This window comes from Pinus tabuliformis, chromosome Q (genome assembly GCF_031772625.1).
Source record: "Pinus tabuliformis cultivar Carrire ecotype Pingquan chromosome Q, CPIR1, whole genome shotgun sequence".
NCBI lineage: Eukaryota > Viridiplantae > Streptophyta > Pinopsida > Pinales > Pinaceae > Pinus > Pinus tabuliformis.
The window spans coordinates 1085659699-1085686582 of NC_142296.1; the positions used below are offsets into that span (position 1 = coordinate 1085659699).

Here is a 26884-nt window from a genome sequence, read left to right on the forward strand (position 1 = left end):
CGCAGAATACATTATGGTGCAGAAAAATTCAAAGTCTTGGTACAATTATAAGTGAATATGCATGCAAGCATGGATTGACTCTATATTGCTAAATGCTCCACATTTGTAGTAGGCTTCAATTCTCAAATGCATTTGATGTTATGCTCTGTAGATTCAAACTCATTATGTCTTTTGAATGATTGCCTTATTTACTTTATTTTTTCATGCCAGCATTTTCTTTAACATGTTGTAGGCCCAATGTCCAGAACCTGCTTTGCAAGTGAACAAGCTTATAAACAAAACGCTGCTCTCTACTATCACTGTTTACATTCTCCTGAAAGGGAAGCAGACCTTCGAAGTGATTATATTACAATATGCCACGCATCAATCAATAGTTTTCACAGCTGCAGCAAGATTTTCAGGCTGAGCTACATATGGTACAAGAGATCTTAAACATGCCCCCAAATAATTAATTGTTCATTAGGTGACCATGCTGACTACATTTATTCTAAGCATGCATGTGGAATGCCACATATTTCAAGGGTAGAGATAAAATAAGCCCAGGATCCCCATGTATCTGATTATCTGCGAAGTCCACACTAGCCTTAGTGTGGAACAGTTCATGGTAAATCCATGCAAAGAACTGTGTAATCTGATAATGGTGTCGCACAAATGAGAAGTTAAAATTAAGTCTGTCAATGGCAATTTGACATCCATGTCCTGCATCAATCACACCACCAAAAATAATCAAACAATGACAGTCTTTCTGCCACCCCAGATGCAATAGGTGATTGAGGGTGAGGTAAATATGCAATGAGCTTATTCTAAGGATTCATTGGGCCACAACTGCTTCCAAGTTGAAATCTCCTCCTTTGTTAATAACTTCCGTATTCCTCCATAAAATCCTTCGGCCTCACTTCCTGATTCACGATGACACTTCCTATTGATTGGGGCACGCCTCCATCGAGAACCAGCGGTATACTGATTGAATTCCAGCCATGCGGTATCTGCAAAAGGAAGTTTTATCAAAACCCGGGTAATTCAAAATCACTGATCAACCATTTAATATTTATAATATATATATAATAAATAGTCGATTTATCGGACAGATTCCATGCATAAAGCTATGCAAGCAAACAAAGGCAACCTCCAAAGGGTAATATGATGTCATGCTAAAGATCTACACTCATTTCTCCTATCATAAAGACCCCAAGAAGCCATGAATTCCAGACATTACACACTGCTCTCAACGAAGCCTTTTATTTTCAAGAACGGGAGAAACTCTTGCTAAAAGTAAACCAAGTGTAATGGGATCAACAACGAAAGAAACTTTTTAATGCTAGGTTTCTGATCAATTTATTTTTATATGCACCACCATTCAATGTATTTTCTTACATTATCACAAATACATAAACAAGATCAGCCAGCCTTTGCTACGGCTGGCCAATATGCTCTCATATCGTATGGTGCAAATCAAACAGATGGAAAATTTAAGTAACATACTATGAGCCTGTGATTAGGATTCAGGAATTCATAAAACCAGGAATGTAGGAAAATGCCATTAGATGCAACGGAGAAACCAAAAAGTATGAAGCTAAAGGCGAAAATTAACCATACCACTACTAAGAGAACCCAAAGTTATACCTATAATCTGAGGGAGCAATATCAACAGCAATTGGATATTGGTCAGCAGCAAGCAGGATCAACTAGAAACAGAGATAGTTACCGAGACACAATAACATTAAAAGATTTATTGTGACAAATCTGAGGAGATATGATTGCATACAATGATAGATCTTCCACACAATTGTTACATTGGCATTTATGTTGCACAGAGCAACAACATTGTGCTTCAACAGGTTTAAGTCAACAAAATATGTCATTCAAAATAGTTTGTTCTTTGATAGGTCAAGTGTGCAAAAAGCTATCATTCATGAACCAAAGTGGTGCTCACGGCAAAGCAGATGGTGCTTTTATGTAACAGGAACAAAACAAAGTTCTAACAGCATAACAGAAGGCACAAAAGTCACCGGGCATCTAATGAGTTTAGCACTAAGATGAAGAGTAGAGGACATAATTGCACTTATTCCAGTGATTGCAGAGAGTTATGAGTTCTTGCCTTTGGACCTTTGTAACTAGTACGATTGGTCAGTACAGATCCAATGCCTTGGAAATAAACAACACCACCATGTGTGCTGAGAACCACTGTGACCTCTTGGGCACACAACATCCAGGCTTATCAAGTTCAATGTTGTTGTTTATGGTAGCCACACCCCTTCGGGATTGGAGGTGGAATCATTTTATGTCGGTTTTATCTTATTTTATCATTTGATATTTGGTTTGTGTAATCTTAGACAAGTACAGTAGGGCCTAGGCCATTGCAACATTCACTTAAATGTCGGAAGGTTGTAGCAATAATATAAGATGAGAAATACCTATGTAATACAGCATTTCATGTAACTGTCGATAAACTAAACTTTTTGGGCCTTTATGTAATTCATATCCCTTTGTATGAATATATTCCTTTTATGTGAATGATGGGTTTTTTCAGTTTTTTTAATATCATGCCATTTTTATGTGTAATGCACATGCAAACAGTTTATTATGTTAATAGGATGCATTAGTGACTGGCTTGAATCCTTGAACCTAAAAAGGAAGATGCATCCTTCGATTGAGAATACAGGTACAGTTAATAAGCTTTAAATTATTCACTCAATTGGGATGGTTTTGAACAGCTTCACATTGAAAGATAAAGAGGTAGATCCACCATGTCATGGGAATTTGGCAATTCAAAAGGTCTTATTGAAAATTACTTTATTGCATCTTCACTATTTAAAATCATGAAGTATATCAACCAGTGTTATCAGACTCATCCAAGTCTCACAGGTTTTGGGCTCAAACTAGTCATTCACCCAACCAGAAGCTAAGTCAACTACTGACTTGGTCTTCACTAAGCGGAGACAGACAAAAACCGGGGGCTTGGCCCAGTCAGACTTGGCCAAGACTAATCATATTGAGTCAGACACCTACCCACAGGCCTGGTCAGCCAGAAAAAAAATAAAAAAGGAAGAAAAAACAAACCTAAGGCCCTAAAACTCTAATCCTGCCTTTATAAAATACACACCCACCTTTTCCTCGTTCACTCTTCATTGTGACTGCTGGAGCATTTGGAGTCTAAGATTTCATCACCTAGCATTATGTTGTTTGAATTTGTTAACCCTCATATTTACATGAGTGGCAAATTGTGATTTTCATCACAATACAAGTTTTGCAGGGGTAGCTTACAGGGATAATAATGGATTAGAAATACATGCTTTTATTTTTGATCGATGATGGTTGAGCATAGTGATGATTGTGATCCTCCATGATGAATATGTGGCTGATCATCTTGATGAATGGTCTTCTCTTCATGGTTATATTTGATGCTTATCGTGATATGCTCCTTAGTGCTGGTAGCTACATCTTCATCTTATTTGAATGGATGATGGTGCTAGTTCCTTGCATATTGGTACGAGGGTTTGATGAGATGTGGTCCTTGACCAGGAGCACCCCAGCATTTGTGATGTAAATTGCACTTTGATGATGATACTTAATGAGATACACAACTCCTTTGGTAGAAAGCTCACCTCCTTTCCATGTTTTGGACTTGGAGGTCCCTAGGGAATTGTGATGGTATGATGGGATATGAGCCTTGTGATAGAGCACATTAGCATTTGACATGTCTATTGTATTCCTGTGTTAATCCTTGAATAATGGACAACAAATCTTGTAAAGTGTTCACCTTTTGGTGCATTTCGGAGCAACCTAGGGTTTCAAGGCTGATATTAGCATGGTTTATGGCATCACACTTCTTGGACAAAGTGCCCTAGCATTATGTTCCTATGGTCATACTTGATAGGATAGACACTTAATCTTAGTGAGTGCTCCCTTCTTTCATAGATTTCCAACATTTCGCATAGTTTTCGGGTAGTTTTCATTCTATGGAAGAGGACGGATGACATGGCACCTGGGCTGAGAGCACCCTAGAGTTTTAGGTGTCTATCAAGGTCTTATGATGATATTCTATGTGATAGACACTTGTTTTCATGGAATGCGCCATTTATTCATGGTTTTTGAGGTTCATAGGGTTTGCTTGGAGGGGCCAACACATTCCTTGTTGCACATATGGACTCTATTGCTAGACCACTTTGCCTCCTTGTTATGTTTTGATAGTGGGATTGCTCTGTGATGGATTTACACTTCTATCTCATGAAGCAGTCCATTGCTTGCACACATGTGGAGGCATTTGTCATGGATCAAGGCTATTGGATAGGGATTGTTACATGCATGAGGAGGTTGAGTCTTTGATGTCTTGGCCCTTAATCTCTGGTGTCTATTTAGGAGAAGTGAGGGAAGACATCACATGAGAAGCATTGAAAATGGAGAAGTTTGTTGAAAAAATTAGGCAAATCCATTTGCAAGTATAGGAGAAAATAAAGAAATCACTGGAAAGGCACAAGGCCCGTCAAGATCAGCACAAAACAGAATAATCATTCAAACTAGGAGATACTGTTTTGTTACTAGTTACAACTACACATTATGTTATTCATACCTTTTGTTGTTATATGCCTGAATAACACTATTCCTAATATTACAAAATCAGTTGTGCATCCCTAATCAACTAACTAAGAACCTAATTTCATAGTGAAGAAGAGATTTTAAAGAGAGAAATAGAGTGACATAGATATAGAAGCATATTTACAGCAGACCGATGTTGAACTGAACATAGGCTGCCCTACAATAGATTACTGGGCAGACCTGAATAAGAACTACTTTACCAGCAAAATTAGGGGTCGTGGCCTCATTTCCACCACTATCACATGACTACTCTCATGTATAGTTCTGCTGTTCCCCAGGTTCTACCCACTTGCACATGAACAATGCTAGGGCATGTGTGTAGGAATTATTCCTCCACTGCTTTAGACCATCAAGACAGCTCTTGGACAGGCACCATAATCTGGTTCTGCATGACAAATAACTCAGGGAAAATGGATTTGCAGCCAAGTGAGGGCTGTTTATGAACTAACTTCCCATGGCTGCAAATTTCAGACAGCAAATTTATTGGACATTCAAAACAGATCCAACAAGTTTAAATGACTGAAAGCTTTTATTTCATCAGTGAAGAAGAGCTAATAGCTGATTTACACAAAAAATCCTCCATTATAACAGATAAAAGGAATGAGACCCAAGGGTTGGGCCAATTAAGCTCCATCCAGGGTTTTTTCCGATGTTCCACCAAGTTTCTGAGAGGGGGGAGCATAGGAACAAGGAGACACACAAGGGATATGTAGGAACACCCCCAAATTTTTGGGAAATTCAGGGGGGACGGTGGGATGACAGGGTATACACACTCACACATAATAAGAAATACGTTGATTCATACATCATAAATGATTCAATGAAATATAAATAGTAAAATATTGTATACATTGATTTAAATTCATCATTCTAGAATCTACATTGATTTAAATTCATCATTCGCTATTCTAGAATCTGATTAGTACTAAGCAAATAGTGGTTACTAAAGTCTGAAGACTGGAATAGTAAATTGAAATTACTCAAACTCAAAAAACGTAACGAGTGACAAGTCAAAGACTCAGCATGAGGTCATTAGTATCTAGGGTCAAGACTCAAAAGTTAAAACAGAAAATGAACAATGGACAATGAACAAATGTTATCAAAACCAGTAAAAAACCAAAAAAAAAAAATGGCCAAAAAGCAGGTCAACCAAAAAATACATAAATATTCATATGAATCCAAATCATTATACACAAATATGCAAAGTTTCTCATATATATAGCAAGGGTGCATATAACCAAAATAGGACCGAGTGCAATCCATCTTTGAACCAAAAGTACATCAACAAAGAGGCTCTAGATGGCCTCTACTATCCAAAAAAAAAATCATGCTACAAAAAATACCTACAGATCATCAAAATCATTGCCTATTTTGGGATCCTCGTCATCAATATCACCCTCTAAGCATTAAAATAACATAGAAAAATCTTTAACATGTCAATTAGAGATTTTATTTGAGTGATGGGTACATTTTTACTAGGGTCATGACAGAGGAGTTCAACAATCAACGCCACCAACATCGAGGTACACAGGACTTGGTGATCTTGATTAAACACCAGTCTTACACCCTCATACATGATAGGATCCAATGGAATATTGAAATCCCCCCAATCCCAAAATCTTGAATTTTGAGTGGGATCTAAAATTCTACTTTCTCCTTAGGAATTCCGGGAAGGTTGGAACCACTCAAACATTCTGAAACAATTAATGGTAATGTTAAAATTTTAAGTAAAAAGATGAAAATTTATCTTTCATTTTCATCCTTTTACTATAAGAATTTAATATTACCATTAATTGCATAGCATTAGTAGGGCCCTAGCATTGAATATTAGCTTGCCCACTCATAAATTATTGTTTTTAGGAAAAATTTGGGGGGGGAGAGTTTAGGCCTACAGCAAACATACAAGAAGTTGTGTGCACCTACCTTGGCACTCTCCCTGTGTGATGAACCAAGAAACAAAGCTTATAATAGAGTCTCATGCAACTTGGCTATTAGCAGAGGCACAAGGATGATTACCTTAAACAGGGTGATACCACTTGTAAACACATGTCCATGACCTGCCTTAAGAAGACATGCTCTACACAGCACATCATACAGATTACTTAGACCAATCCTAAGTAATCACCGAGGGCTCAAAGAGGTCCCTCATAAGACATCACAGATTGTTGAGAATAAAGGAGGAACTCCTCGACAATATCACACAATGTTATCAGAACCTGTAGAACTAGCCACTTTGGGCCAAATTCCCGGTTTGGTACCAAACTAGCCTATTCTAGTTCTACTAGTCTGAATTTCTTGCGGCCGCGCAGCTCAAGCAAACAATTTATTTTTTTATTGTAATATTTTTCCCTAGTTTCTAATTGTAAATAAACCCCCTCCCCCTAAACTTATTTAAACACACCCACCCCCTCTATTTCACTCACACTATTCATTCGAGTCTCTTGCAATTATTGAGTTGAGTTCGATGAAGAGAATTCAGAGAGTTTTTTGCAAGGTTGTTCTGAGGGACATTTTTAGCAGATTTGAAGAGTTGATTGGAGTCTTGGAGAGTTGTTGGGCTGATTACTAAAGGAGATTTTCAAGCTACTTCAAGGATTTTTTTTTCCCAGAGATCTTTGGGTTTTGTTGAGTGGTTTTTGGAGTTGGTTGAAAGGTTTTTTTTTTTTTTTTTTTTTGAGGGGTTGCTACAAAGCTAATTTGAAGGGATTTTGGAGTTGATTTTCTCCAAAAAATTTAGAGGGTAAATCAAGGTATTTTTTGTCATCCATTATTGCTCCATTTTTCTCCAAAAATTTGTTCTTTTTTCCCAAAAAAATTAAAAACCCTAGTGTTTTTTACGCATATTTGTAGGGGCTGCTACAAAGCTGATTTGGGAGGATTTTGGAGCTGATTTTTTTTAGAAAATTTAGAGGGAAAATCAAGGTATTTTTTTCCATCCATTATTGTTCTATTTTTCTCCAAAAATTTGTTCTTTTTTCCCCTAAAAATTTAAAAACCCTAGTGTTTTTATGCAAAATCCAAATTTGTAATTTTTATTTGCAAAAAATTTGTGGTTGTTATTTTCTTCTATTTTTTTCTCAACGACTGTTGAAATTTGCAGGGTTATTTTGAGGGATTTCGTTGACAAATTTGTAAGGGAGATTTTGGAGCTTATTGAAGAATTTAATTTCTGATTTCTAGGAGCTTCTTCTCTTCTCAAAATTTACAACTTCTCCAGGTATTTTATGGCTTCCATTCCTCTTTTATTTTTCTCTAAAAAAATGCCATAGAATTCTAAAAACCATAGGGTTTTCTATGCAAATTTTCATTTCTTCCTATAGAAGTTGTCATCGCCCCAAAAAACAAGAATAATCCAACTTAGATTCATTGCCATTTAAATGAACAAGGGATAAAAGTCTGCAACTATTGTAAGAAGAAAATTAAGGGTGGAGGGATCCATAGAATTAAAAAACACCTAGCACATTGGAGAGGACAAGTAAAACCTTGTGAAAACGTTTCTGGTGATCTTAAAGCAAAGATGCAAAATCTAATTGAAGCCTACAACGAAAAAAAGGGGAAAAACAAGAGAATTAAAAAATATATAGGCAAAAGTCAAAAGTATGATGCTATGCTTAGTGACCTTGATTTTGAAGAATATATGCCCAGTTTTGAAGATTACTCTAGTTTCCCTGGTAGAGTTGGAGAGGGTACTTCTAGCCCTCATTCAAGTGCTTTGAACTTGAAGAGGACAACAACCTGTAAAGAGATTGACTCCTCCTTTGTACCCCACACCACCCGTGGTCCTCAACCAACCCTTGATGCTCAATAGAAGAAGATAGAGAAGGAGGTTGCATTTGAATGCATTGCTAAATGGTGGTATGATGCAGACATACCTTTTAGTGCTACCAATTATGCATATTATCAGCCCATGATTGATGTTATAGCTTAATGTGAGCAGGCTTCAAAGGCCCTAGCTTTCATGATATCATGGGGGCACTTTTACAAAATGAGGTCCAAAGAATACAAAAGTACCTTGCAAAATTCAAGCAATCATGGACCAAAACAGGATGCACAATTATGTTTGATGGATGGATTGATAGTAGATCTTGCACCATACTAAATTTCTTAATTGCTTGTCCAAAAGGTACTATGTTTCTCAAATCTATTGATGCATTTGATTAGGTGAAGGATGCACAATTGTTATTTCATCTTTTGGATGAAGTAGTTATGGAAGTAGGGGTTGAAAATGTTGTACAAGTGATCACAAATAATGCCTCTAACTATGTTGTAGCTGGAAAGATGTTGGAGAAAAAACACCCCACGATTTGGTAGTCTCCATGTACATCCCATTGTTTGGACCTCATGCTTGAGGATATTGACAAAATTGAATGGGTGAAGAAGTGTGTGGATGATGCAAAATCCATAACCAAGTACATCTACAACCACTCATGGGTTTTGAACCTTATGAGAAAGCACACTTGGGGTAAAGAGCTTGTTCGATTAGCCATCACATGATTTGCAACCAACTTTCTTTCATTGCAATTCCTTGTTCAACAAAAATCGAACTTGAGGAAGATGTTTTCATGTGATGAATGGAATGCATCTCAGTGGAGAAAAAATGATGAAGGGAAACAGATGATTGACCAAGTATTTGACAAAAGATTTTGGTCAAAGGCAGAGGAGATTGTGCTATTTAGTGAGCCTCTTATCAGAGCTTTGGGGATAGTGGATAGTCATAAACCTGCCATGGGTTTTGTTTATGACGCCATGGATCAGGGCAAAGAACAAATAAAGGCAACAAATGGGGATAAAAAACAAAATTACATTCTTCTATGGAGAATCAATGATGAAAGATGGAACAAACAACTCCATAAACCTTTACATGCAGCTGGCTACTACTTAAATCCAAGGTATGTAATTTTGGTTTTCAATGCCCATTGCTTATAAGTTTTAACTTTTCACTTTTGTTGACTTCATGAATATGTTTTTGTTTTCTGAAATTTGAAGGTACCATTACACTACAAATTTTGAGGCTGATGGGGAGGTATTAGGGGATTGTATAAATGCATTGAGCACATGGTCCCGAGTTCCAAAACTCAAGATCAGATTCATAACAAGCTCTTGAATTTCAGTGAGAGTATCGGTACCTTTGGCATTTCTATGGCTGTAAGAAATAAAGCAAAGAATCCCCCAGGTAAGAACTGTCAAAATTTGCAAATGCAACAATTTGGTAGTGAATGCCCTCAATTGCAAAAATTTGCAATTCGAATATTGGGCCATACATGTAGTGCTTCAGGGTGTGAGCGGAATTGGAGTGTGTTTGAGCGTATACACACTAAGAAGAGGAACCATTTGGAACAAAAGCGGTTGAATGACGCAGTTTTTCTTCAATGCAACCTTAGGTTGAAGTGCAACCAATTGTTGAATAAAACCCCTGAATCAAGCAACCTTGTCTTGGCTGACTTTGATCCAACATCAGAATGGGTTGTGGAAAGTCAAGCATCAACATTTGACAATGAAGACCTTTCTTGGTTGGACTTGGACCCACCTCCACAGGTTGCAGAGGCAGATATACCAGAAGCACCAGTAGCAGCTTCAGGGCTAGGGGAATCAAGCCATAAACCATTGTAGACTTGGATGCTACTCATTCTTCAAATGAGGATGAGGAGGATGTTTAGGATGATGATTCAGATGATGACTGATGACATTGACAATTAGCACTTGTAGGTTGTAGCTATAGTATTGTAGACTGCAATATCATGCTATCATGTTATTTTGGACTATAAAGGCCTTTTAGAGCCTGTTTCTTGATGTTTTTAACTTTTTTGGTTTACCTATGTTTTGCACTAGGTGTTATTTTGGTTATATGCACTATTACTTTCTATATAAATGAGAACTTTTGCATATTTGTATATAAATGATTTGGATTCATATGGATGCACGAGAATATATATTTTTTCTTTAAAACATGAATATTTTGTGTTTCTGGTAAACCAATTTTTTTATGGTTTTTTTCCAATTCACAGTGCACATGGCTTTTCGATTCGATCACCAGTTCAGTTTTGATAACATTGGTATCACATTATGACATCCACCATGTCAATGCAGGTTATCATCAACGTAACCATCATGCTATAACAAGAAGAAATTCTCTTCTAAATATTATTGTAATCAAATTAAGCTTCTTATGGGTTTTCCAATGCCCTTTTATACTTTGCACAGTATGTTAATCAATTGCATAATACAAGTAATACAGTCATGTATTTGCATAGCAACATCATTTCAACACAAAAATGCATTACATATTCACTATCAGGAAGCATACTCAAGAAGTACTTATCTTTAAGTCTTTGGGCAACTGAGTCTGGGACTAGGACTCTCCACCCAACCGTAGATAGTTGCAACCAATTCTCTCTTGCAGCTATCACCCCCAAGCCAGATTCTCCTTCTGTCTCCACCCTCAACTGAGTGGTAGTCGACGTTGCATAGGAAATCCAGAGACTCACCATCTCAACCCTTCGACTGAGTTTTAATAAACAAGGCACAAGGAATCCAAAGACTCATCGTCTCCACCCCTCAACTGATTTGTAATCAACAAAGGCATAGGGAATCCAAAGACTCACTGTCTCCACTGTTCAACTAAGTTGTAATCAATAAGGCACAAGGAATCCAGAAACTCACTGTCGCCACCCTTCAGCAAAATCATGAGCAACAAGATATGCGGATAATCCAGAGACTCACCGTCTCCACCCTTCAACAGAATTGTGAACAATAAGATACACAGGGAATCCAAAGACTCATTGTCTCCACCCTTCAAAACTCAACATTGTGGTTCCACCCAACTTGGGGAATCCAAAACCACAACAAATCAAGCATATAGCAAGGAAGCCATCCAGAAACACTCCAGGAATTTTCTCGGGAATAATTCCTCCACCCCAGTCCTTCGGGATTTTTTGAGAATCACCATCTCCACCCTCCGGCTACTGGGGACTTGAGAGGCAATTCCTTCCCAAACTAGAAGTGATTTCCTCCCTGGCTTCTCCTGCCAACTGATTGTTGCTCTTTCTCTTTGCCTTCTTCTTTTTCCAAGCTTCTCCCGCTGGCCCTTCTGTTGTCTTCTTCCTTTGTCTGCCTATCTGTGTGTGTGTTCTTTTTCATTGCATTCCCCTGAACTTCTAGTTCGCCACACTCCTGAGTGTGTGCTACCCTCTCTTTTTTTACTGCCTTCTGCCTGTATCTCCCTTGTTCTCGTCCACAGTGGTTCTTCCCCTCTCTCCTTCGAACCTTCTTCTCCTCTACATAACATCTGACATATGACACTACCAACACATCTTGTCCACCAATGGCAAGTGAGCCACGTCCTCCTCTTGTTACCAGTGGGTTAATGCAGTTCAACTGCCCATTCCCTCTTCACGTGCTCTAGCGTAGTTTCTTAGCAGCCCAGGTCAACTTCATTTGTTGCTGCGCCCTTCTTGCTTGCATTGTTCTCCAAGAGGGTATAGTTTTAGCATACCTTCTTGCAGTTCCATTAAATTCATGAACCAGTCCCTTAAGACATTCAATAGCGAGCCCTTAATGGCTGTCACAACAACTCAGATTTTACTGCCTCAAGGAAGGTCATACCATCCAGGCAAGCAACCTCCCCAGTCTCTGGAATCCGTGTCCCATAACTCAGCCCATAATTTTTTTTTATGAGAATATTTACATTGCAAAATGAGGTTAAGCAATTGGGGGTGTCACAGAATGCCACAGGAGAGTTAATTCACCACTGGTGCTATGTCATTCTTCCTTAAAATCTCTCCCAGAAAAGCATAAATTGGGTCTCAAGGGAACTCTCTTTTCTAAGCCAATCTGGTATCTTCGCTCAGGCAATTACTACAATCAGCCTCTTGGGCATACAAAAGAGAATGAGAATGAAGATGAGAAAGAGGAAAAAGCAGAAGAATTACTTGTTTGTGCAGAAATAATGGTGTTCCCAGGCATGTCTTCATCTTTTGATCGCATCCTTGCTTCAATCTGCCCACTTCAGCTGCTCATTTGAACGTTTGGTTCCTCATAATGAAGAAAAATGACCATCTTATAGATGTTGAGAAGACTATGTGAACCCCAAAAATTAGTCACAACTATTTTTCTCTCAAATAATGAGAAGGCCTGTGAAACGAACAAAGTTCATTCCTCAAATTCGTCCGTTCTTCAGATTCTGTTAGCATAGAAGCTTCTATCCAACTAATTTAGCCCTTCTCTAAATTCATGGAAAAATTTGGGGCTGCATTAGTGCTGCTGCAGTTCCTCCAATTTGGAGGTAATGGCTTCCATGACGACCAATCAGAAGCCTTCATTAGTTAACTGTCCAAATTGGTTAGAATTTGCACCTTCCTTGACGAATACTACATGCTAAAGTGAAAATGAGCAGATTGGTGGAAGAACAAGCTGATTTTAGTGCTGTTGTGTTATTTTCTATGGTTGTAGCAGCACTTAGTGGGCAGGCATATAACACTTGATCCATCTTTGCCTTTCTCTAATCCTTCATTGGAAATTTGTAATGGGTAGGTATGACCTCTCTTTTTTTCCTTTCCTAATCCTTCACTGCACTTTCTCAATAACATTAAACCTAGTTAAATCAAGCTTAAAACCTTTTTTCACATCTAAGTAGTGCATTTTAGTGATTGGTTAATCAATATAATATCATATTATTTAATATGGGCCAAGGAGAGGGGCCACCATATGATATTAAGTTGAATGTTTTCCTTTTCACTAAGAACTTTATTCCTTAACTCCCCCCCCGTTGCCAATGAACCCTGACATGCAAATCTTCAGCATGGGATAAACATCATTCAAACCACCCTATTTTTCCTTAGCCCTAAATTTGGTTGGAACTATGCTGGAAGTTAGAGTTTCACCTATGGGAGAGGAACTTTGTCTGTGGAACTTTACACCTGGGGTTTTAGCCAATTTTAAGACAACCCAAATTGTTGGTTTTTCAAAAAAAAATTATTGGAAAATGTGGAACTTTGACTTGCGAAAAAGCAAGACTCGCTGAAAATGGAGTAATTTGAGTGTTGGATATCAAATGCCCAAATCTTGTCCATTGGACCAATTTAGTCTAGTGCATTCTCCATCATTCATAGCAAATTCTAACAAGTTGCTCCCTTCCTCGAAACATGTGCAAGTGAATCTTCTTCATTGAATCATTCTTCATGAAGCAAGCCACAGCTGTTCATTTGCATTTTACATCCTCCCTTAAGCTAATTTGATGAGATTGACATGCTTCTGCACCATAAAAACTAGCACCCATCACACAAGGCATTCCTCTCACCGAGGCTTCATGGATGCAGCTTGAAAACAGAGAAAATGGAGCCATGTGCAACCTATAAGAGGAGAAGGGATGGCTCAAATTTTCTCTGCTCGCCGAAGGAACTACTGTCAATTTTGGGCTGTGAAAATTTAACCATAACTTAGCCTTGAGATGACTTAGACTTTCCTGAAAAGATTCCTAGATTGACAAAGCAAATATGAAGAATTTAGCAGTTGAAATTCAAGGATAAGTCTACTAGGAAAAAATCCAGTTTTCTTTAATCGTGATGCATTTTGGCCCCTAAACGCTCAAGCCCAAACATAGAAAAGTTTGTGATCGTTCTAGATTACAACCACTAAAACTTGAGAAATGATCGACCAAGCGTGGCTTATGTTTCCAAAATTTTCCTCGTTTGTGTTCTGCATGGAGCCAAAAATATATCATAAGCAGCCCCGACCCTCATCAACAATCTTCTAGACCAGTTTCTCACTTAACAAATCGGTGAAAAAGAACTATCCAACTACATTTTGCAATGAGAATGTCCATAAAACCACTACTTTTGTAGGGTTCTCCCTTAGGTTTTATTGCCCTCTTAGATTTCCTTGGCCGCCTTGGAATGATGTTTCCTCTCCAGCAACTCATTTTGTACTTATTCCTTCCCTTAGGCAACGCCTTCTTGACAAATTGGTCTTGATGATGAATCTTATTCTAGATTACAAATGACAGCCAATAAGATGGACACTGTGGGTTATTCTTTGGTTCTGCAATCCAACAACAACCACTAAAACTGCATACTGCTAAATCCTCTACATCTTGAATCAAAATGATGCCAAATCAAAAGCAGAACATAGTAGTTAGAATGCACAAAGGGATTTCTAATGATTGGTTGCATGATAGCTTTTGAGCTATAGTGATGGGTATTCTATCTTTTCAATAGAGGTACCTACTAGGATGGATATATCACTAATTACCCACACACATGACACATCTGCATAGCATTGCATGCTATTATCTCTTCTATTGCATAGCTGATCACAGAGACATGCCTGTTGTAGTTTGTTCCAACACAAGAACATCTCCCAGAGTCCAAATCAATTGATCCAATTGCTCTTCAGCCTCAATGTTAGGACAACTCCAACTCATTGTTCCATAGCTCCTCTCTAGTTTACCTAGCCATGCCTTTTCAGTGAAGGGCTTTCCCCAAAGGACATTATCAAGCTTTGCATTAGTATGTTCACAATTATTGATGATGAAAAGGATGTTCACTCTTTCATGTCTACATCAACTTCTACTTAAAGTACAATGTAATATGTTTCTCTTTGTTAGGGTTTACTCTATTGGTTTACTACCTCTCATTCACTCCTTATAATTTTATTTTCATTTGTATTTCTTTTCTTTTGGCATTTACGAGTTGCCTTGGCTCTCCCACACTACTATTGTGACTTTTGTACTCTATAACCCCACTAATCTTTTTTGGTCCCTCGTGGACATTAATAAAATTTTCTTCTTTTTTTATAGATGTTTCTAGTCAACATGTGCAAAACATAGGATGTTACAATGAAGCAAATGAGTCTCAAAAGCTATGAAAGCTATGCCTCAGCTAAAGATGTCACAACTAGTGTGTATCTATTCCACCAAAGATGCCTAGGACATGCACCTAGCCCCAACTACATGAAATGCCCACACCCACAAGGGAAAACATGACTCTAGGGGGGATTTGAACCTTGGTGGGTAGATTAGCAACACCCTCAATTTATCAACCAACGAAGCCCCTAGTGACAATTGATAAAATTACCTAATATTATCTAGATCTTTACATAAAGTTGTGTTACAAGGCACTAAAACACTAAAACATAACAATCAACTCACCTTAAAAAAAAATCACACATCTTTCAATGTGCTGAAATCTAGTGGGTATTTTAATTGTATTAGTCTTTTGTTGTAGAGAAAAAGGACTATGAATCAAAGCCATTAAACGATAGTTGTAGAGGTAGATGAAGCCACAAATAGAGAATTGAAATCATGTACATAAGGTGGGGTTGCAAAAGCATAAAACCCACAAGTAAATGTTGTAGATTTCAATAGACCCAGTGGGCAATGTTGTAGATTTCAATAGACCCAGTAGGCAATGTTGTAGATTTCAACAAATAAGGAAAGTAATTTTAGTTGACCTACAAGATAGGATCTAGATGTTATGGCCCTAGTTACAAGTGTTGACAAACAAAGTTGGCATTACATACATTTAAGGTGCCAAAGAAGAGCCTAAAATCATAGAAAAAAGGAGCTAGTATTTGTGAGAAATAAATACTAGCTTAAGTCTAGAGGCAAGCACAAACCCACATGTTGTCAATCCTAAACCATCGAATTTGATGAACAAATCCATGTAGTTTGACTCAAAGTTGCTATATTTGTGTCATTTCATCTCCCACTCCTTTATCCTTAAAAGCAAGTACCATTTGCAAGTTCATTGTTGTTGCACAAACTAGTAGGCCTAGTTTGTAGGCTAAAGCTAGAAGGCACAACAACAATTTGGGACAAAGGCCCACTGTCCTATGTCCCCTTCTCTTCTCAGATTTTCACGGACAGGACAAGTCCCAATGTGGAGGGAATCACCTAGGTTAAGAAGATCAATGACGAGGTTCTATGGTGATTTCCAAGGCCCATTCAAGGAGAGGCTCAATTAATGGTTCAAATGCTTCAAAAGAAGTTGAAAGGCTCCCCAAGAAAGACCTATGAAGGTTGACTAGACCTCGGGCTCAAGAATGTTCAATAATGATGAGTGCCTAAGATCAAGACTTCCAATATTCCTCACTTATGATTAATATGTCTATACCAGGGTCCAAAGTGAGGCAAGGATGGCTCATTCAATGGAAAGATTCAATCAAAGTGCGAGCTTTGGGAGAAGCTAGGATGACTTTCCACAAAAAACCCCTTGAGAGAAATACTATAAGAGACCTAGGGTTGAAAGATATACATGTCCAATGGTCAACTATAGTTAAAAGAAAAGGTTTTGAATAATGAATGATAAAGTGCAAACCTTCAAAAAACCCCTAAGTCAAAAGCAGCTTCAAGGGTTCCCACTTGGTGTGATAGCTAGGGCATCAATTTATTTGAAATTCCACCGTTGGAATTTGTTCAAAACTAGAGGATGCCTAGAGGAGACACAAATGAAGAAATTTGTCTGGACGGAATCCCAAAATTCCTCCTCCCTAAAATTTCGTACCAAGCCCTAGAAAATCTCCTTTTCCTTAAAGGGGCGAAGACTAAAGGAAGAAAAGAGGTGAAAGAATGATATTTCGTTGAGTTAATGTGATAACCAAGGATCTAGGACCAGTGCCTAGCTATTGGGAAGATTGGAATCAAAATGATCTCAATTTAGGAAACTTCGCTCTTCAAGGAGGCCTAGAGAAGTTGCTTCACTATGGACGCAGCTACATGGCAACTTTAGACTTTTATACTTTGATGACAAAGGTTATGGAGTTTCAAGGATGCAAATGCACATTATCCTCTAGGAACATTCATTCATTCTTTGTCCAATGAGTAACACATGCAAAAATTTCCAATAGTTTCAATGATTCCACTAATTTGCATTAATTAGGGCACATTATTTCACCATACGAAAATAATTCCATGCATTAGACACTTGTTAAAACAGAAATATAGCATTATATTGCACTTACAAGACAAAGAAGAGTATATCCATCCACAATCTTGCCAAAGAGAAGCTCCAAGAGAGATAGCGAAAACTTTCCACACATCAAAATGCATTTAATCATCCAAATCATTCCACAAATTGCAGGTTTGAATTCTTTAGAGAGAGATATCCCAAATCCAAGTGATGATGATGAATACAAATGAGGTCTCTTCAATTTATATGAGCCTCAAGGGGTTCGATTTAGTCTAATTAGCCTAATAAGCCCCTAAAAACAACTTTAATGTGCAAAATAACAATCTAATTGGTGACAAGCCCACCAAATAGCTCAAAAGTACAAAATAAGCCTTCCTAATGAGGCCAAAATGATAGAATCATGGTGCAAAGGGTTGTTGGAAGGCCAATATATGTCCCTCACAGTGTTGCGGGGGAGCCCCACCCCCGATCCCGCTCCCAATCCGCGCTCCGGGTGGGAGCGACTCGAGAGCGGGTCGGGAGTGCGCTCCCTAAAAAAAAAAATCGCTCCCTGCCTTTTCGAGAGCGTTTTGCCTTTTTTGCAGTTTTTTTTGTAGTAATGTTCAAAATGCAATTTTTTTTAAGAAACAAATAATTTTTGAGTGGGGCAGCTTAATGATCAAGTCTATGTCCCTAGTATTGATATGCTATTCATGGTAATGTTAAATTCTTAACGTAAAAGGATGAAAATGAAGATTAAGGGGAAATCCTTTTACTTAAATTTTTAACATTACCATGAAATGACTCAGGATGTTTGAGAGTGGTTTCAACCTCATTTGATTTCATATGGAGAAAGTAGAATTTTAGATTTCATTCAAAATCCAGCGGACTTATCAGTTTTTTAGGATTTCAGGATTGGGGGATTGCCATGTTTCCATTGAATTTTGTCATGTATTAGGGTATGGAACTCGTATTTAATCAAGAGCACTAATCCCTCTATGTACCTTGATGTTAGTGACATTGGTTGTCGAACTCCTCTATCATGACCCTCCTAAAAATGTATGCATCACTCAAACAAAATCTTAACTTGACATGCTATGCTTTTTCTATCTTATGTTAATGCTTAGAGGGTGATATTAATGACAAAGATCCCTATACAGATACAGAGGTAATGACAAAGATACCTCTAGATATTAATGCTTAGAGGGTGATATTAATGACAAAGATCCTGATTTTCCAACGAGACTAAAAAATTAGACATTTCTCGTGGTGACAAGAGGCCCAAGCATAAGAAATAGATAATAGATTTACTTCTCTTTTCTAGTTTCTAGTAGTTTTTATAACTATCGACTCTTTCATATTTATTATGATATTTTTTTAAACAATATATGACAATTTAAGTTTGAAGTTGGCAATTATAACTCATTAGTAATGAATTATGAATATGATGCTTCATGAAAGTTGAAAGTTGTTTCATTTCATTTCATGCTAGATATTATTTGTTGTAATGGTTACACTTAGCTTACAAGTACAACTTTGGTGATCAATGATGATAAATGTTATATATTGAATTTTGAAAGCTTGAAACTTTAAGATTGATGAATCATGAGACTCAATATGTTGTATGTTACTATGTTACTAACTTGTGGGCGTGGTTGATGAAGATTATAACTTCTAGATGATTGTTGTTATATGGATCAATCTATGTTTTTTTATGTTTTTTATATCTAATTCATTATTCTACATGTTTTTGTTGACATATATGTATCAAAATAGAAAAAAAAAAAATATATATATATATATATATATATATATTATATAAAAAACGCTCCAGAATTCGCTCCCAAACTGGGAGCTTCTGAAAATGTCGCTCCTGCTCCTGTTTTCGCTCCCGCTCCCAAGTAACACTGGTCCCTCACGTGCCAAAATGAAGAAGAGAGCTCTCAAACTGTTGATCAAGAAGTTGGCCCCTTGGTTTCCAAGCAAAACATCTATGGTGCTTCCAAATGGCTGTGGGGCACACCAAATGGTCTCATGGGTCTCCAACTAGATCAAACATGTCAATACTCCATCAATGAGGGCTACGATGATGATACAAGCCCTCCCATGTCTCCCTAGGTGAGACAAAACCCCATCTGGGCCCTGGATCAAATGCCAAGTGTCTAGTGCAAGTATTGGTCGACTGGGCAATGTGGTCCAAGTGCATCATCATCCCTGCATGACTGGGGCACAAGCAAGCATAATGTGGTGCTGAAGAATCCCATGGTATGGCAATCAATGCTCTGTTGTGGAGGAGGCCCATGGCTTTCAACGCTCACCCCACAAATGCCATCATGACCCTACGGAGGGCTTGGATCCCATATAGGGAAGCCAAACCCAAAGTGAAGGCCCACTTGCAATCCTGTATAAGATCCAATGTGTCTCCTCACCTTCCAATACAACAATTCATTAGTGCAAATGAGTAAATGAGCTTACAAATCAGGGGCCCAAGTGGACACTTCATAGTGGCATGCCCTTCCAAATGGGCTCTAGAATGTACAGGTGTCCCCAGGCTCAAAAGGGAGGTTAATAAAGGACCCTATTAGGTGGTTTCAACCTCTAAGGGAGTGACAAGTCCACGGTACATCCGTCAAATGGCAAGTGTCATGTGAAATAATGATGGAATGGAGCGAGGCAACAAGGAAGGCTCTAAGCCACATGCCATGGTACAAGGGTAGCCATAATGAGGGAAGCTCACACATAGGTGAATAGATGTAGGAGGGAGCAATCATGGTACATGAGTTACCCCGACCTTCGTTTTTCCACACTTTTTCATATGCCATTTTCCTTTTATTGATTTTTCTTTCTTTTAACTGCTCGGGGCTCCAAGGAATGAGAGCATGATGTGTATGATATAGTAATGAATACCCCCTTAAAGTTGAGCAGTTCATCGCCCACCAGGGGTTGGGACAATCATGGATTCTTTGATGATGCAAGGGGCTCACATAATGGGCCCTAGGAACTAGGGTTATGGCCATAATGATATGCGGCAAAGCTCATGCTTGCCTTTTTCCCACACGCTAAATTTTTTTATGTCCTAGCTATCTTTTACATTTTATGGTACATTTCATGTTAAAAGTGGCCAAATTATGCTTTTAACTTTTTTTTTAGCTGCATCAACCTCCAGGGCATCGTTTCAAGCCCAACCCAAAGCATGGACAAGGGGAGGGGAAAGCTAACTCCTTGCGGACCCAATGGACAAATGTGGACCCAAATGGGAAAAGTGTGAAAAGGGGGTATAATGAGTGGAGGGGAGTGATGCATATGATGTTGGGAAGCGGAACCACGAAACCAAAATCGGGGTTTCCCATGTAGTGCCACTCCTAAAGCTAACAACCAATAGAGGAGATCCCACGAAACTAAGATACAAGACTAACCACCAAGTTAGGACAACGAAACAAGAGTACAGACCAAGCCCTTTCTTCAAACAGAATCCCCCCACTAATCCATGTCCAAATGTGTCTAGGATAAGTTAGCAAAAATACCCAATTGCATAATGAAAAGCCATACCTTCGAGGTTGGAAGGCCTACCTTCAAACATACAATCATAACAAATCGGTGATGGCACATAATGGTTGGCTCGGGTGGTGGAGAATGGTGGCACATCAAGCTATCTGGTGGTTGTAAGGGACTGCTAGCTGTCGGCTAAAGTCAAATCTAGGAGAAAAATTCTCCTATGGGTGTCACCCATTGGTGGTGGGTAACATTCACCATCTACAAATTTCAACATAATTGCACTAGAGCGTTTGATAATGGCCATAGATGAACAAGGTGAAAAGGAGACGAACGAAGTTCTATGATGTAATGGAAGCCCAAAACTTGCTTAATAATAAAAGATGGTAAGATAGTATTCTGCAATTGGAATGTTGGTGCATGGGGGAAGAGTTCCCTTAATTAGAAAGGATAACTTTGCATGAAAGTGATATATAGCCTCCACATTCATCTTACATGCGATAACATATATGTTGAAATTTGAAACATACTTTACTCCTCCCTTAAGTATTGGGGTTATGTGTAAATTAGGACATATTTGCTATCCAGTTTACCAATATACAAAATGGCACGTGTTACTGCATACAAATATGAACTGAAATAAAGCAAAGATGTGACACATATGCAAAGCTCAGAATAACATAAGAATATCAAAAACACTTTCCCACCCAAGTGGGTTGCAACTACAAGTCTGAATCAATGTCATCAGAACCGAACCGGTCATCGAACCGAAAAACCTCATGGACCAAGAACCAATCGGAACTCGGAACATACACAAATATATATCACGTAATAGTGCATATAATCGAAATATCACTTAGTGCAAAACATCGTTGAACCAAAAATGTTACAAACATCAAGAAGCAGGCTCTAAAAGGCCTTTATAGTCCAAAATAACATGATAGATCATAGTATTATACTACAGCCTACAATACTACAAGCTACAACTACAACAAATCAATGATCAAATCATCAATCATCACCAGAATCATCATCTGATTCGTGATCATCCTCCTCGTCCTCATTTGAATAATGAGTAGCATCCAAGTCTGCAATGGGATTATGACTTGATTCCCCTTGGCTCTGAAGCTGCTACTAGTGCTTCTGATATATTTGCCTCTGCATCCTGTGGAGGTGGGTCCAAGTCCAACCAAGAAAGGTCTTCATTGTCAACTGTTGGTGCTTAACTCTCCACAACCCATTCTGATATTGGATCAAAGTCACCCAGGACAATGTAACTTGATTTAGGGGTTTTATTCAATGATTGGTTGCGCCTCAACCAAAGGTTGCACTGAACAAAAACCATGTCATTTAACTGCTTTTGCTCCAAACGGTTCCTCTTCTTAGTGTGTATACACTCGAACACACTCTCCAACAGCTCTCCAAGACTCCAATCAACTCTTTAAATCTGCAAAAAATCTCCCTCAAAACAACCCTGCAAAAAACTCTCTGAATTCTCCTCACCGAACTCAGAGCAAGAATTGCAAGAGACGCCAATGAATAGTGTGAGTGAAATAGAGGGGGTGGGGGTGTTTAAATAGCTTTGGGGTGGGGGGGAGGAGGAGCTAGAGTAGTGTTATAAACTAGGAAAAATAATAAAAAATAAAAAAACGTTTTTTATGCCCAGGCCGCAAGCCTTGTGAACTGGTGGAACCGGTCTCTGAACCGGACCGGTGACAAAACTGGCCGGTTTGGTGACGAAACTGGCCGGTTCGGTACCAAACCGGTCTTTTCCGGTTCGGAGGACTAGTTTTGCCCCCAAACTGGCTGGTTCCGATAACACTGGTCGAACCGGCCGGTTCCGATAACACTGGTCAAACCGGTTGGTTCCGATAACACTGGTTTGAATATGTGGAGGCAAAGCTCTCCAAAGGAACTTTGTTGAACAAATAATTGAAATGGAAAAAGGGGGAAACCCCTATTTATATGAGAAAGGTAAACCCTAAATTAAGGCCCTAGTTGCCCTTAAACGATACTCAAGCCTTTATTACATTGAATGTGATAGCTTAAAGACCTAAGACTAAACCAACCCTAAAGCTTAGATACAAAATAGTTCACATACATGTTTTATTTGCATGATAAGAATGTGGAGTTTAAGGTCCACAACATGCTCAAGGAACAATGGCAAGAGATAGTAGTATAGCAAACTGCATCTAATTTCAAGGTACACATATATATCAGACTGATTGCATCATTTTGAGCCTCAATTCTACTTAGAATTTATGACTATCAACATGGATTGCTTTTTACTCTACGTTGATGTGAAAATATAAAAATTATTAATGGTGTCATATGAGACATTAACACAAAATGGATAAGAGTTGGGGTGTCAACCCCAAATAAACGAAAATTTTGGATCTAGATTTTTGTTTTCTTCTTTACGCTATGGCATTCGATATACCTGTGTTTTTTCCATATGCTTGAAATTATATATAATGTTTTTTAATTAAACAAAAAAAACAAAAAAAGACAAAATAGTGTCATACAAGTTACTAATATACCTAGGTTGAGTGAGTGAACAATGTGGATGGTCTCATACAAGTGATTAATATAAATGGTGCCATATAAGAACCAATTTAATTGGTTCATACAAGTTGCTAAATTACTTTTTAATTTATTAATTTTGAGTACAAATAAATAATAGATATGTCAAATTGGTGAAGTGATGAAATAGTAAGCCACAACCATCATGTCCTTTTGTTGGATGAGGAATCACCATGAATGTCAAATGCCACTGACCATGGGCCTTTGACTTATAGATGTGAGGCTTAGTAAAGGTATCCTAGTGTGCAATGCATTGCATGCTAACTTGGTCTTATACATATTTGAAGTTGTGATTGTTCAATGACAAAGAGACTAATCCATAACAGGAATTTACATCAATTTTTAGGGTTTCCAAATGAGCACATGGTAACCAAGTGAGACAGGTGGTGTTCAAAAACACCTTTAAAGCAATAGCATGTCTTTGTAAGAAAATCCTGAAGAACACAATGCATTATGTGTATGTGATGTTTGTATTGTGCATAACAAATAAGGCTAGAGCTTCACCAATAAATAGGTTTATGGTTTACCCTAGGACCCAAAGGGTAAGACCATGATAACCAATAAAGTGGTTAACCATAAAAGAAGCAATCGCAAAGGTCCAACAAACCCCAAAAGTTGGGTACATTGACTATTCTTATATCCTCCCTTAAACACAATTTGGAGGCTCTAGTAGAGTCTCTAAATGAGGCCATGTTAACCAAGTGAGAAAGGTGGGTTCAAAAACACCTATAAACAATGAAGCATATCTTCGTAAAAAGATCCCAAAAAGCACAAAGTATTGTGTGAATGCAATGTGCATTGCATTTATTATGTATATCAAATGAGGCTAGACCTCACCAATAAATAGTTTTAGGGTTTACCCTTAAGGTCCCAGGCAGTGAGATCACAATAACCACTAAGGTAGTTAACCATAAAGGAAGAAGTCTCTAATGTCCAAACCCCCTCAAGTTGGGCTTACATTAAATACTCCCAAAACCTCTCTTAAACACAACTTGGAGGATCTATGAAGGTTGCATTCTCTCAACACCGCTCCTTAATGATTTCATGCAAGCGACATCATTACCGCAACCTGTCTTGGAAAAATACTAGAGATATTGCATCTCCAATGATTCTCATGTGAACACAACCAAGGTAGAAATATTGACAACCAAAATACTTCACGACGATGATGTGCAATAGAACAGTAGTGAAGCAAATCTTTGCAACAAAGAATACAATGGAGAGTTCCTTAGAATTTGAACCTCCCAAAGATCTCCACACACAAAGGTGGAGCACCCAGAGCCTATATACAAATGGTCGGACTAGGTTTCCCAAAAAGTATTGTCACAAATAGTCTCCAAAATCATAAGTGTTATCAATCAAGTAATCTCAAGTCAACCATGGAAGCTACAAACATAAAAACTCCCAAATCATGCAACAAGAGCATCAACCAAATTCAACATTGCCAATGCTAGTAAAAAATCGCAAACTAAATATACTTAGCTTTCTTTCCACGAAATCCCTTTCAATTTCTCAATGTGTTTCACAAGGAAATTCCTTAGTCCACCACTTATCTAAATAGTCCATAGGCCTTCACTTGCTTTGACTGCTTTCAACAAAATCAAGTTGGATTTATATAGCCCAACAAGCTAAACAACATTCCCCCTTAAACACAATTTGAGGGATCACAACGATGAATAAGGCTCACATGCATGGTTCCAATCAAAGTTGTCCTGAATGCAAAACATGCCACATACTAACAAGATTGTTCAACGAAACAATCCAACAACAAGAATAAAGAGAATTGTACAAGTGTATAGTCAATTATACACATTTATTAAGTCATCAAACACTTATTCAAATGCTACCATGACCAACCATCAATCCACCACAATGAATCCTGATAAGTGTATAGTCAATTATACACATTGATTAAGTCATCAAGCACTTATTCAAATGCTACCATGACCAACCATCAATCCAACCACAATGAATCCTGATAGTCAGCACTTGTCCAAAATTATGCCTCTTCTACAAAGATCTTTAAGCACCTCTACCACCATACCAAGATTTTTGTCTCTTGGAAGAATCCCTCCTATCTCTATGATGAGGATGTTGATATGGCAAAGAACCTTGTTCCTAATGAACAGTGGTTGCTAGATGTGATTCCTGCTCAACCAAAGATGTAAGTTGTCCCTGCAAATCAACAAATTTATTACTTGTCTCCAACTAGAGCATATTATCATCAACCAAATCGATAGTGGGTGCAGGTTGTACCCTCTACAACTCAATAGAATGACCACGAAATACAAAACAACAATATGTACAAAATAATTTTTTGTAAATCAATGATCGAATGACCTCCATTTAGCAAAAAGGTTTCACCATATCCTTAAGGCTCTCATCTCAAGCTCTATTTGAGCAGTGATACCCTGTCCACAATTCCCAAGTCCACCGTCTATATATCCATTTGGCACAACCAGGGCTTGATACCTATTGTAGGTTTCTCAAATTTAAGAGAAACCAATGCATTAGTAGCCAATAAAGCATGACAAGAAGGCACGTCATCAATATCATCCCTCTTACAAACAACACCACTACCCGCAATATCATCAAAATTATCATCAAAACCATCTCGAGAAGCATCATCATCATCATCAATATGCTACTAAGAAAGACAATTAACATCTTCTTTCAAAGCATCGCATAGCTCTTTCTTATCACAAAAGTCATTAGATAGCCAACAGATACAATCACAGGTTTGCATTTTACTCCTCTCACAACCATAGCTCTGATACCGTGTTATGGTTTCTAGATGAGCCAATGGTAGCCTAGTGAGACAAGTGGTCTTGACCCTTCAGAAACACCTTTAAACAATGAAGCACATCTTTGTAGGAAGATCCCAAAGAACACAATGCATTGTGTATGCAATGTCATAATGTGCATATCAAATGAGGCTAGAGCCTTACAAATAAATAGTTTTAAGGCTTACCACTAAAACACTAAATGGTGGGACCACAATAACCAATAAAGTGGTTAACCATAAATGACATGATCCAATCCAATGTTGCATGAAGCGGGGACGTTTTTTGGAAGTGGATCCGCGGAAGCGTCATTTCCCAAAAATCTAGGAAGCAAAGCATCTCAAAGGTGTCTAATATATATATATATTTGCATTTATATTCAAAAAAAACATCCAAATTACCAAATTAGTTGTAGAAGACATGGAAACATGCATATTTTTACATAAATCAAGATAGATATGGCATCCATTGTACATCAATGATTAATTATTCCAGTGTCAACCATCTAGAATCTAGATTCCTCTTCTCTTGTCTAGCCTTTGCCTCTAC

The 26884-nt window shown here is 38.1% G+C and overlaps 1 protein-coding gene across 1 annotated transcript in view; it reads right to left on the reverse strand.

Moving 5' to 3' along the window:
• Positions 1-308: 308 nt before the first annotated feature.
• LOC149223298 (F-box protein At2g32560-like) overlaps positions 309-26884 on the reverse strand; it is a 47056-nt gene continuing 20480 nt past the window's right edge. Inside the window, exon 5 of the mRNA XM_089385797.1 lies at positions 309-986. Within this exon, the coding sequence (XP_089241923.1) occupies positions 799-986 (188 nt within the window). The 3' untranslated portion in view covers positions 309-798. The remainder of the gene's footprint in view (positions 987-26884) is intronic.